The sequence below is a fragment of the Diadema setosum genome, chromosome 17, assembly GCF_964275005.1.
Source record: "Diadema setosum chromosome 17, eeDiaSeto1, whole genome shotgun sequence".
NCBI classification, from domain to species: domain Eukaryota; kingdom Metazoa; phylum Echinodermata; class Echinoidea; order Diadematoida; family Diadematidae; genus Diadema; species Diadema setosum.
Genome location: NC_092701.1, coordinates 24,404,122 through 24,418,519, shown reverse-complemented (window position 1 = coordinate 24,418,519; position 14,398 = coordinate 24,404,122). Strand labels below are relative to the sequence as shown.

Here is a 14,398-nt window from a genome sequence, read left to right as displayed (position 1 = left end):
AGGCTCACTCATCAATTTTTTTCACCTCTGGTCATCAACTATTTGTTCTGATTCAAATCAATATAATAATTCTTCAATATTACCAGTATTATCATTATTTAGCATCTTCATCATCACCATTATTTTTGTCGTTACTCAGTGTATAATGCTTTGCATATTGAGAGGAAGAGGAGAGTACAGAGGAAAACAGACTGAAGGGTGAGATAGAGAGAGGGAAAGTAGAACGGAGGAAAAACAAATGAAGTCTGACCAAAAAGATGCAGAATCACATGGTGTGATGAAAGGAAAAAAAAAATATCACCTAGAGGAAATTGTAGACAAAGGGATAACTTTAACAAGAGAGGAGGTGAAATATATGGACTGCAAATATTCACATCTGAAAATTCACATCTCAAATTGATTTATTCCAGTATCATATTTTACTCCGTACCTTGTTATATTAGTATTTTTGAATTATTCCCAATACAAACACATAGTCATGATATACCCATAAACTTGAACTTCTCTATATTTTCAGCAGTAGTAACTTACTTTGTCTTTGCCTTTCATCTATTTTACTATTCTTTTCTATGTATCATTCTCGGGATTGTTTTATGCTATGGATCGGTGTACATTAACACTTGCAATTCAGCCTCTGGCTGCAAAATGGATGCTATGTAATCTAATTAGCAATTGGTGCGTACCTGTTTGACATTGTATATTCTGAAATTGATGAATAAATCTATACCATTCAATCAATGAAATCAAACAATCAGGGAGGCAACTGTATTCCATTGTAAGGACACTGTGGAGACATTTTGATTTTCAGTGAGCCTCCCGCTGAATCAAAGAGACTTGGTAGATCTAAAATATAAGCAGACACAGGTTTTAGTACCACAGATTATGCCACTACACTTCCTACACACTCGACCTCTTACCTGTCGCAGTTGCCAACGGCGTTGGGGTCAATGTTGTTGTTGCAGTAGCACCGTCCGCAGGCCCGCCTCTCTCCCCTGATGCCAGTGGGGTCACCAAAGAAACCATCAGCACAGTACTCACAACGGTTACCTGTCAAAGAGATGGTCATTTAGTGCGTTGAGGTGATGACTACTGCACTGACCATTGATAGCATGCAGGTGTCTTTTTTGCATCATTTGTTGTATTCTCACAACTACAAGTCAATTAGCAAACTTTGATAATCGTGATGTCACCAGTTGTACTCTAAACTTTGCTGCATTTGTGTTTATGTAAAAAGGAAAAAATAAAAAACAGAGTCAAAAGGGGGCCAGAGCTCTCAAAGCATTTGAAGCTTAGAAGACTGCTAGGATCAAAAGCTTAGGCCCCTTTTGAATAAATTTTACTCCACTGGCTTGCCACAATTGGACAAGTTGTTTTAGGCAGCTTATTTTTTTTTGGTGGTGTACAAAAAATAAACTACAGTGCACTCCCGTTATAACGAACACGGTTTTAACGAAATTCCGGTTATAACGAAGTAAAAATTTGGGCTGCAATGTCATCCACTCTATGTGTTTCTATTGTTTATTTGTTCGGTTGTAACGAAATTCCGATATAACGAAAGAAAACTGCCGGTCCTGAGGACTTCATTATAACGGGAGTCCACTGTATCAATATAAATAATATCAATATTTATATTTATATTTATAACTTGTAATAGGAGACCCATACTTGAATCAAATATTGCCAACTTAGTCACAGTGAGGAGGACCCTAGATTGGTCTGATATCATTTCAGCACTGACTTACTCCCGGGAGGGATGCATCAGATTTAAACAACTCTAAATTTCTCAGTTTGCTGTTTTCCCCCCACACTCACCGACGTAGCCCTCGGGACATTCAGTGCAGACGACCTCGTCGAAGGCATCAAGGATGCATTCCGTGCCTCCCGGGCATGGGCATGGCTGGCAGTCATTCTCTGTGCCCTGGAGGGCGTTGCCATAGAAACCCCTCTCGCAGAACTCGCAGTTGTTTCCCCTGGTGTTGTGGTTGCAAATGCACTCGCCTGAGGAAGGAAGGATGAACAGGTAGATTAGAATCTTGGAATAGAATTTCATCTATAGAATCTTGGGAGAATTATGCAACAGTAAATCAACTATTTTCTTTTGTAGTTACATTTTTTTTCCTCCCAGCTGCACATCAACTCACAACTTCACATAAGGGGTTCATGAGGAGAGATGCCTCTAAGTTTGCTCTGAAGAACATGCAAAAATTCATTAATTTGAATAAATACAAAGTACATGCTACTATGAGGGAGAAGAACCGGCATAAGCTCAGTAGTCTAGTGGATATGATACCTGTCTGGAAATTAGGAGATCATTGTATGGAGTCCAACCCGAGTATGTATGCCCACAATGTTTCATCATGGCTACAATTAAAACACTGAATAATCAGAGCTTTATTATGTTGATGTAGTGCAAATTTGGCAATCACCTGCAATACGAAACAACTTGACATGTGAATTCATGAATTTGAACAATGACACAGCATCAACCCAAGGGCAAAAATGTGTCAAAATTTCGAGACGATACCTGTCTCCACATCACAGTAATCAGCATGGTTGTTACACTGGCATGGGATGCAGCGTGTGTACGGCCCGCTGCCTGAGGGGTCGCGGCGGAAGCCGGCGGCGCAGGATTCGCAGAACTGGCCCACGTAGCCCTCGGGGCAGCGGCAGAGCTCCACAAAGTTGGCGCGGTTGCCCTGAGGGCCAACTGACCGCTGGGCGCTGACCAGTCTCACATCGTCCAGATGGCCTTGACCTGGAGGCAAATTGAAGTTGATGTCATACAGGAGTTTTTTTTATTTCCTCCGAACTTTTTTTTTCTTCGGGGGGGGGGGGGGGGGGAGGGGGTGGGGTGGAGGATTCTTAAACAAACCTGGTGTTTACATTTGCTTACACAAGGTAGCCCATTCATTCATGTGATCCTTCATGCATTGTTATTTTCATAGTAAGCAAGGGGGGTTAAATTCATTGAGATCAATTGTGTCTTTCCCTGCACAAATCATATGGCTTATCTTACAGTTACTGCTACTTTTTTTTTTTCTTCCTTGTTCTTTTTTTTTTTTTTTTCGGAATGCAAATTAATTACAACTTGTACTCCTGTAATTTACTACTGGTATTCAATTACAAGACCTTATGCAATGACATGACATTATATTCCCGATTGGAAATGTATCAAATGCAATATGCCAGGTATGTATTCAATATCTTATATCTTGAGCTAGAGAGGACACACAGACATTTTGTGAAAATCAACATCCAGTGGAAAACGTAACAAAATTGAGGAAATTTAACAGAATAACATGTGTCAAAGGTTTTCCAAGTCAAGTACCAACCTCCATCGGAGTACGTGGCTCGGATCTTGATGGCCGTCAGGTTGGCCAGCAGACGCTGGAAGTCGAACGCCGTCGGAACCTGGGTCCATCCCATCTCTTGCTCTGCCCTGAGTCTGAGGCAGAAGAAGAGGAGAGGGAAAGGGTAGTGTCAAATTACTACTTTTACCCTTTTGTTGAGCGTACTGCCACTGTGTGTGTGGCACATCTCCTTCCTTTCACTTCTACATCACTCAATTCTTTCTTTCTCTTTGAATGACACTGTTGAATACAGTCACGTTACAAAGTGCATACATATATCTTGTACACAGCTATGAATTGCTAAATGACTTATCAAGCAAAATTCCACATCATGTTAAACTTGCCTTTTATCCAATAAAATGAAATTGAATAGTAATGAGGGATGTACAGTGTATATCATTACATATGCAAGTAGTAAGAAGGCGATGATGTCAATTACTTTGAAGTATCCCATTGGTCAGAGAAAAGAATATATATCGTAAGATTTCACAATTACAATTCTCATGCCTTAAAAAAAGCGATTATTTGTCACATATCCTAAGGATGTTCCTCTATTGCACTTGATTATCATTTCCAAAAAAATAAAGATAAAAAAAGAAGAAAAAATCACAAGAGATATACTGTGCATATCAATGGGAGAGTGGATTGTTATGACATCATCCCTTCATCTCACATCTGATTCTGAAGCATCACTTTGTGGAAACATGGAAAACTTTACCATTTCAAACTTTTCTCACACTGGGTCTAACTGAGATGAAGTCACTACTCTATCATTTGCTCAATGTTAAACTTTAGCTGACAACTTTAACATGAAGTACTATTAGGTAATGTGCACTGTCTTCACACATTTGCAGAAGAATTATTTGGGGGCTCCCCAGTGGACTTACTTGAAGGTGTATCTCCGGGGGTAGATCCCCGGTGCCTCGTTGTTCTGGGCGAGCAGCGGTGCGGAGATCTGCCTCCCGTCTCCCTCCAAGATCAGGTCGGCCACTGTGTGAGCGACGTTATCGTTGCCCAGCCTCATTTCGAAGCTGAGCTCCTGTCCATAGCTGAAGAGCTTGTTGCCTAGATATTTTTCTGTGTTGGGGAGGGGGAAAAGGACAAAGCGCAGAACAGGATACAGCATGAAGTCAAAACCAATTAGGGGACTTGCAGTTCGGCTTAAGCTATGTGCTTCATGGTCACATGATATTAAAGTCAAATTAAAAATTGATGCACTGTTTCCTGTGGAGTCCTGAAATATATTGTCTTCTTCAGGGCCCTTTAAATAATCATTATTCTTAACCTATCACAGTATATACATACAATATTACAATACATTTACACTACTAAAGATGGGTGGATGGTTGACATGTGAGATGTTTGTGCCCTCAGCATCCCAGGCTCATGGCTACCAAGGGAAAATATCTGTATCTTCTGCATAAAAGTCTGCATTCTCCATTCACTTTAAGAATGATTTCCCCTTAATTTGATCGACCATTTAGAGGGGGAAAATTATCAAAGGGCAAAATCTTTCCCTGCAAGATCAAAGAACCTGTGCCTTGAACTGCCAATAGCAAGTTTGGTGTCTATCCTATTTCTAGTACAATATGTCTACGTTTGATCTCTAACTACAGGACATGACTTGATCTGGATATATCTTCATCACAGTGCCTTGGACCTCTGGGGCTCTGCTACGAAACCTTTATGTGAGATGTGTACTATTTGAATAAATCAGGATCTTCTTCCCCACAGGGATGATTCTTTAAAGGCAATGTTAAATACAGATTAGGCAGCTTCTATTCAATACTGAAAAAAAAAAAGATTTCAAAATTTGGCGCACCCCACCCTGCAAATACATTTGGAACAAGCCTAATATGTTCACATTTGTTACCTTTACGACTATCTGAATCCACCACGGATTGGCCATGCTGCTGCACAATCTTGAGATTCAAACGTAAGTGCAGTTGCAGCCTTTGTGGGTGCCCTGTCTTTGAGAGTGATCCATGCACAGTTTGTTTAAATCCTGTTTGCACATCCCAATGGAAGGTATAAAAAATGTTTATTTCCCCCTTGTGTCCACCCAAAATTCACGTAAATCTTACCTGGAGCGACAAAGTAAATCGGCCGGCTGTCAACACTGGCCACTCCCACCTCCTTGGTGATAGCGTTGTATACTAGGACCTCATCCTCTCCGTCCAAGGTCTGGGCCTTCCAGCCATCCATGCCTGGAAAATAATGGGAAAGAAAAAATCAATAAGAACAAAAGATCAGAATATGACAATGATTATCCTAAATGCTTTTGTAAAGACTTTGAAACCACTACGGAAAGAACAAGAAAGCAAACAAGGAAACAAAAACACAAATGTTGACTTTTGAGCACACTTGTCAGGAAAAAGGATTGCACTTACACCATGTGTATGCGATGCTGAAAAATAACTGAGACAAAAAAAAAAACAACATCAAATACTTCATACCTTACAACCCGTAGCTTTCAGTTTCCTGTTGCAGAAAATATATTAACAACAAGCCTGTCATGTGTGCTCTGGTGAGGTACTGTGTTTGAAGAACCAATTTTGATAACTAAATGACCAAACTATTTGTTTGTTTATTTTTGATTGAGAATCATCAACTCATAGTTCCTTGTCAAATTTATTCATGAATATAACTTGTTATCAGATTCTGTGATTATAAAAGCAGTACACACATGTTTCTTGATTTCATATGAATTTGACATAAAACACACAAATATCTACTGAAGGATCTGAGAACTGAGCAGCCATGTGCCGAATTCTGATGAACTTAGCATCAGAAGCCTAATACTATCATGTAGTTAATGACATTTTCACTCTGGTACAGATGCATGATTCTGAGCCCACTGTAATTATGTCTTCTGTCCACAACTAAATGATCCATCCATCCATCCATCTATCCATTCATCCATTCCAGAAAATATCCGTCTAGCCATCCATCTATCCCTAGTCTATACATGCATCCATCTCATCCATCCATCCACTCATCCATCTCATCCATCTATCCACTCATCCATTCCAGAAAATATCCGTCTAGCCATCCATCTATCCCTAGTCTATACATGCATCCATCTCATCCATCTATCCACTCATCCATCTCATCCATCTATCCACTCATCCATTCCAGAAAATATCCGTCTAGCCATCCATCTATCCCTAGTCTATACATGCATCCATCTCATCCATCTATCCATTAATCCATCCCTCTATGCATGAATGAATACATTTATCCATCTAACAATATGTCATCTATTTTTCAATTAATCTAGGCATCCAGCCACCCATCCATCTATCCATTCATCCATCTATCTATCCATTCACCTATCAATCTATCCATTCACCTATCAATCCATCCATCTATTTATCCTATCAATCCATCCATCCATCTATCCATTCATTCATTCATAATTTTATCCATACATCTAAAATGGTATCCATTCATCCATCAATCTCTTCACTCATCCATCTATCCATTTATCCATTCATAAATCTATCCATTTATCAATCTATCAATTTATCCATTCATCAATCTATCAATTTATCCATCCAACAATCTATTCATCTATGTCTCCATCCAATAAAATCCCCAACACACCTAAGTCAAAGTCTGACTCGATGAAGATCACTTCGTATCCTGGAGCTGATGTGCAAGTATCGGAATGTCCATGGCAGAAGCAGGGCAGGCAACCATATTGGTCCGACTCCTGCAAGTTGAAATATGATGTCTTGCACCTGTTGGGGAAAAGAACCAAAAAATCAACTTTTTATTGTCTGAAATGCACGACTTGTATAGTGAGTATGCAACACCACTCTGGTAGTAAGCAAATTAAGAACTGTTCAAGCAATTTGCTAAACATACAATGTACATGTACATCAAAAAGAAAACCTTTTATCAATAAAATGCAACTATATTGATTTCAACACTTACACTACATTAATCTTAAAGTCATCATAAGCAAAAAGCAATAAAAAAGGAGTAAAGACAATTATGATTTTAGTATTTAGTGCTATTTGGGTGACCTTGTCCTTACCAACACACAGAGAGATATTTTGACGTTCAGTTTAGTCATATCACTAGATATATATCATAATTTCTATCAGTTTTGCGAATCATGAGTCACATATTTGACCCTTTATGTACTCAGGCACTAACCATGTAGCTTAACCTGCCAAGTTCTTTCATCAGTATTCAGTAATTCCAAACTCAACCTAGTTGTAAGTGTAACAAACCCAGTCAGGTATAGCAATGCCTCTCAGTACAACAGGAAGGCCACAGTGACGCAATAGGAATGATGGAGAGTAATATTAAAGTAATCTCTATTCAGTGCCAATAAGTTTCCAGACATCTGCACCAGTCGGTGAAGGAAGCACTCTAGCACTCGCCATGTGGCGAACAAAGCACAGTAAGGGACACCTGCAGTATCTGAGAGATGGCTTTGGTTTTCACAGGTAATCACTATGTAAGGTGGAGAAATCAAGGAGCTGTAGCACCGCTCACCTCTCACAGTCCCGCCCCTCAACGTGCAGTTTGCAGTTACACAGTCCAGTCCTCTCGTCGCAAGTCGGGTTGTTATCGATGCTGCCCGCCCTCATGCACTCACAGCTCCTGCAAAAAGAAGCGTGGTCAGTCGAGATCAGAGGGTTTCAAATATTTCCCAGTAACATCCATGATACCAGTTACTGTAATTTTCTTGAGTTTCACAAATCACTGTTGGGTTGCAAATCTAACAGCACATGAAAATATTGGCATGTACATGATGTATAGTGTAGTGCACTTATGATAGCTAGGTCAAAATGCGAAAACAACAACTCACAAAACTTTATGTGACCTCTTCATTCGCAAAAATATCTGAGCATGAAAATAACTTTTAAACTACTCTATCAATGATCCATTTTTCCCTTTCTTTGCAAAAAAAAAAGCATCAACAAAACAAATATTGTATTTACTGAAGGCCACTTCAGGCCATGATCAAAAGTATCTTCCCAACACTGTGAAGAGTAATAAGAACTATGATGATAATGACAACGATAACAATCCTTATCATGATAACAATCGCAATATCATTTGTCATTATAATTCTCTTCATCATGAACAGCAAAAGAAGAGAGAATCACAAGTGTATCACAATTAACAGCATGGAACAGGGACACTTACCTGCAACCTCCTTCTCCGAAGTTGTAGAAGTTGGGCAGACACTGGGTGCACTTGTCGCCTCCCACGCCCACCTTACACTGGCAGCGGCCCTGGTCATTGCACTGCTGGCTCAGAGATCCTGAGGAGCAAGGATGGAAAGCAACCAGAACATTTGAGAGAGACAGCTTGCAAAGTATCCCCTTAACACTGATGAATAATTTCTTAACCCCACTGCTAATGTGGGAGGGGGGGGGGGTGGAGGGAGGGAGAGGGGGAGGAGAGGGAGAGGGGGATGGCTTAAATAGACGCACTGGCCAGCTACTTGGACAAATGATTCTCATTTCAAACGGCTACTTTCCTGGATTGTAATGCAGCCATGATGGCAGCCACCTGGCAGCAACCAATCACTTGTGAGCATTTTGGTTGTTGCTATGGAAACAACAATTACTGTACCTCACATTATGAGTCAATGTCTTTCCAAAACACACAAATCTAATATAGATGTGTGGAGACTAGACGCAGTTTCCCATTTTTAGATTAAATATTTCTTACAAATCATCCCATCTACGACCTCCCTTTCTTTCTTCCTGCATTCGTTCCTGTGCACTCCACGAGGTCAAACTGTGGAAGCAGGGGAAGTGGGTGCTAATCATCCATCGTCAACTTGGAAAAGTATTTGCAAGCTCAGACCTTGCAAGCCCTTATGCACAGAGCTCACTCACACTTTGACCAACAGACAACACAAAAGAAGATTCCAAAGATGTTTATCGCCAAAATGTCTTCTCCAATGCAAATTTAATCCTTAAACTACAAGTACCTACCGACGCCTATGGCAATCTTACAAAATACTGGACCAAAGACAACCCCCCCCAAAAAAAATAAATAAATAACTAACAATAAGAATGAATAAATAAAACCAGATACATATTAGAAGTACTACTGTATACGCTGTTATTTTCACGTACAGATATTTTCACAAATGACGAGGCCATAGACATTTTCACGAGATGTTGTTTTCGCGAATTGACGCCGTCGCTTATGTTAATGCACTATTAACAGGGCGCATGGAGACATTTTTGCGTGAAAATTAAACCCTCACGAAAACAACAGCTTATACAGTACTCTTCAACCATAATGGTCAACATAATTGAAGCTTGTGAACTTTTCAGAAAATTTTATTTACAATGTACTCATCTGCATTAATTTCCTTTAAAAAAAAAAAAAGAGGAGAGGAGAAGAAATTAATTTACGCGAGACTAGTGAGATTTATCTATCCACCACAAAAAGTATTTTGGGTCGTATCCATCATGACAAGCCATAATGCTCCCCCTTCTCCTTTATAAAGTTACAACTACTGCCATGGACAAAGGCATACCACAGCACACATGCAGGACATGTGTTTGGGAAGACTTGAGAAAATTTTTTAGCCAGGTACATCATCACTTCTGAATTGATTTCGGAAAAAAAAATGTGAGTGAGCAGAAACACACTTCTGGCATAGATTCACAAAACCACAGCCCATGTCCACTCTGGACTTGAATGAAATCCCTCTAAATCTGCAGAATAATGAACCCAGGTACATGCCTGCCAAAAGAAGTTACATAGAGACTGCTGTACACAGGTCAGTGTCCCATACAGTGTGGACAAGCTGACTCCAATATACATGAATAGTGGAGTGGAATTTGAGGTTGCAGAAAATGCTTCAATCATCCTGCCAATCTTCAATAATAATGTCCACATTGGCACAAAATTAATAATAGAAATCTAATCTTAACCTTCTATCCCTGACTATCACTAAATCCCTCCCTTCCCCCTAAAACAAATAACAAAGAAACACAGAAGCTTTGATCAGTAAATATATTTTCACACTTTCCGGCTGAAGTGCATTTTAAAAGACATGAAAGTTTGCTGAAACTTCTAGGCATTCACTATGTGATGAAATATTTACAGATAGACTGAAAAATGACCCAAAATGGCAACTTTGTCTTTAAAGTACAATGAGAAACATTGATTTAGAGCTGTAAACAGGCAACCAGGACCAGAACTGTACATTCTATTACGCCACAAAGCTTACACAGAACACCACTCTTCATTGGGATGTGATTCTAGCCCTTTACCACTTAGCAGTAAATTCTTGTTCTGATGCCCAACAATATCCACATGAAACATAACTAAATTTGGAACTCTACAGACAGATCTAGGATCTCATGTTGAAGATCTTGCCATCCAGGACATAAATATAACAACTCCTATTAAACCATTCTGCTTCCTCAGTCTTTACCCACTGTGCTCCAAACATATCAAGTCACATTTCAGACACTGCAGCGTACCTATTGGGTCACAGTTGCACGGTTGGCATCTGGCTTGAGACGAGGTGCGGTAGTAGTCGTCACGGCAACGCTCACAGTTGACACCAGCGGTGTCATCTCGGCAGTCAATGCAGTGGCCGCCAGACCCGGTGGTGTTGTACAGAGCCTCGTCAAAGTAGCATCGGTCTGAGTGCAGATTGCAGTTACACTCTGGAAGAAATCAAGAAAAGATAGAGAAAATTGAAGCTAGAAATCAGGTGCCATAAACATTTACAGAAAAAAAAAAAACCCGACAACAATTTTAAAGCAACTTCAGCCATCACCATGCAAGTTGAAATACCTGAACAAATTTTGTTTTTCATATGTGCTCTATAAACATAAGGCATATTTTGACCAGTCCAATTTGAATTGCATATTGATTGAGCTTGATCCAACAGTTTGGGAGAAGTTGAGGTTGCATTTTCAGACATAGGAAAGCTAGTGGGTTATTATGTAGAGAATGTGTCACAACAATACAGAAGAGAGTTACAGTTTTATATTTAAAAAAAAAAAAAAGACATGATGAATCTGATCTGTAGTGATGTAATTTACAAACAGAAAAGCTGCGTGACTTTGAAAATGAGACCATAGAATCCCAATGTCAAAGGGATGGCAGAGGTTTGGTTGAGATGGGGGATTCAAATTCTAACTTTTTGTGAGATAATGAGAAACTACATATGAAATTTCAAAGAGCATACAATTCCAAGAGGAATTAAAAGTTTATTTGATGAAAATCAAATATTTCATGAAAATCAAAACTTGATGAAAAGTGTCCTCATAAAAGGTGGAAACACCTTTTATCAGGATCTCTTTGTTTTTGGATGTCTCAGCCATTTCAAAACCAATTTTTATCAAATAGATTTTGATTTCCTTTTGATAGCATTGTATGTTCTTTCATATTTTGTTAGAGGTTTTTCATCATCTCATAAAAAAGTTGGAAACCTGAAGCCCCATCTCAAGTAGCCTTTTGTCAAGGCCCTCTCGCTGTATGGTAAAGAGAGCCCAGCTGAGTGGGGTTGCGCGAGGGCCTTTTGAGATCTGCTTTGCATCCTTTTGTTAGCCCTTTGAATTACCGAATTTTGCTCCCCGATTTTGGGAGCAAAAGTCGACGACCAATCAGCGTGTCTGTCTGCTCGAACCCGATTTGAATAGAGCGAATGCACGCCGCAGACCTCACAGAACTCTATACACACAGAGTGTATAGAGTTCTGTGGGAGACCTCCGCGGGCGGTCAGTGATGCATGCGAACAGGCATGACAACACCGAGGCTGAGGATGCGGGGAGCGCGCCACTCCATTGGTTGACCGGAACCCGTTAAAATGATTATTCAGAAGGATTCACGTTCATGAATAATACAATATGTAAAGCAGATCTCAAAAGGGCCTCGCGCTGGCGCGCTCGGCTGGGCTCGCTTCGCTCGCCCATTACAGCGAGAGGGCCTTGACAAAAGGCTACATCTCAAGCAAAACGATACCATCCCTTTAAGCTTGCATTTTTTGCCTCTGTTTTGCCCTTTGGCAAGGCCTATTCCTTCTGTTGCTCACTTATAAGCATTTCTTCATGGCACATAAAATGAATAGAAATAATCTTACACCAATTCGACATCTCCCCCACCCCCTCCACACATTTTGGAGTGATTCCATTCAGAAAGCCATATTTATTGCCCCTACTCCATTCAGTCTCGCTTTCCATCCCCACATTCCCAGGTTGTCTGATATGTCAGCCAAACTAGCGATCTACCGCAATCTGGCAATCTCTTGACATGAAAGATGATGAGGTCTATTCCTATGCTCTAGTTTCGATACAAGAAGACCCCCACATGGCACCGTTTCACCTCCCTCATACTCTAAAGGCAGCCGAGGTTCAGATGGCTATTAAAGGAGAATGATACCCATTGGATTGAGTGAATGCAGAAATTATAGTAGAATACATTGATGAAGCTTGAAAAATGGATAATCAATTCAAAGTTGTGAATTTTTTAAGTTTCAGATCCACTGCCGAATAAGAAGACTGCAGCAAGTATGGAAACTTTCTAGACTCTCAACTTTTGAAAGGATTGTCTGATTTTTAACTTCACTAATTTGTTCTTGTAATATTTCTGCATTCACTTAATCCTCAGATTAGAGTTTCATTCTCCTGTAAGGTCTTGAATGAGATTCTGATATGGAAATATTACAATCAACATTTTTATATTTAGTTAACTGTCAGATATCAAATGTTAAAAAAAAAAAATGATACTGTTGTTAAGTGACAGCCTGTCTTACAGTCAAACAATTCAAAAAATTGTGGCAGAAAATCAAGCAATCAAGAGGAATCATAATATACATTAAAGTCAACTTGCCATCGTGAGACACACACCCAAATCAATTGTAAATAGAACACTCGAACACAAATCTGTACAGCTGTTAGAAATTAGTCTTTCAAAAATAAAAGAAAACCAAACAGACTTGAAAAAGTTTTGTATTCATTATCTGGACAACTTTCAAATCAATCATACTGTATGCATTTGTGAGAAGCATTTCAAGAATTGTCACACAACAATTCTCACAATAACCAATACTCGTAGCACATCTTGGATCTGATGATACGAAAGTTAAAAAGTACATTCCCGGAGGTAGTCTTCCCATAATGCTTTTGATATTTGAGATACTATCTGATAATATTTGAGGATGTGATGAGCATTTGAATATGTAGTGTTTCAACTATTGAATGTCATATCAATGTAAAAACATGAAGAACTAAAAAAAAAAGCTTGACAACAATTCTCCAGGTAAACATCAAGCATTTCAAGAATAAATTGCGAAAATAGCAATTCTCACAAGAAATAAGACTTACAGAGCACCTTCCATCGGATGACCGAGAAAGTCATGAAATACATTTCTGGTGATTATTAATCTTGCCATAAAGCTTTCAGTATTTAAGATATCTGATATGTCTGATATTACAAATGGGGTAAAAACGTGAATATGTGTTTTAACCAGCATTGAATATTATACAAATGTCAAAACATCAAGACCTAAAGAAGACAAAAAAATTCTCCGAGTACACATAAACCATAAATGTCATTAAAAAATCACACATTATCATCAAAACACAGCAAAAATATCATCTTAAGTGTCTGGCTGCTACACAGAATAACACAATAGTTGTGAGCAGAGAAACCACAAAATCAGCCTCAACACAAAATCTGCTTTTACAGGACTGAATTTCATTTTGTTCTTTCAGTGAAGTTGAATAACTTATATACATGGCATGTATCTACTTTTTGAATTTGCGATGAAATATCATAAAAACTGCTCTTCATATTTTTCCCATTTTTGTCACACATTCAAATCAAATTGGTGCAAAAACCATAGAAAGTAGTCAAGGAATGCTGATATTATCTGCTACTGATTAGGATCTCTGGACATACGTTCCCACCGACGAGTGTAGAAATCCCAGCACCAGTATGCTTTGGTCATTCTGGCACAGAATGAAAGTACAGTCATGATGACCAGCAGGGAGAGCACTGACCGAGTGAATTCCATCCCGCTACTGATCAGTCGCTGGTAAATT

At 39.3% G+C, this 14,398-nt stretch overlaps 1 protein-coding gene across 1 annotated transcript in view; it reads right to left on the bottom strand.

Moving 5' to 3' along the window:
• Positions 1 to 14,398, bottom strand: part of LOC140240550 (laminin subunit gamma-1-like) — a 105,091-nt gene that overhangs the window by 16,656 nt on the left and 74,037 nt on the right. The window contains exons 5-14 of the mRNA XM_072320315.1: positions 10,826 to 11,014; positions 8,517 to 8,634; positions 7,860 to 7,967; positions 6,957 to 7,093; positions 5,435 to 5,557; positions 4,238 to 4,427; positions 3,333 to 3,445; positions 2,525 to 2,755; positions 1,813 to 1,998; positions 918 to 1,047 (exon numbers count right to left, since the gene is read on the bottom strand). Coding sequence (XP_072176416.1) covers positions 918 to 1,047; positions 1,813 to 1,998; positions 2,525 to 2,755; positions 3,333 to 3,445; positions 4,238 to 4,427; positions 5,435 to 5,557; positions 6,957 to 7,093; positions 7,860 to 7,967; positions 8,517 to 8,634; positions 10,826 to 11,014 — 1,525 coding nt within the window. The remainder of the gene's footprint in view (positions 1 to 917; positions 1,048 to 1,812; positions 1,999 to 2,524; positions 2,756 to 3,332; positions 3,446 to 4,237; positions 4,428 to 5,434; positions 5,558 to 6,956; positions 7,094 to 7,859; positions 7,968 to 8,516; positions 8,635 to 10,825; positions 11,015 to 14,398) is intronic.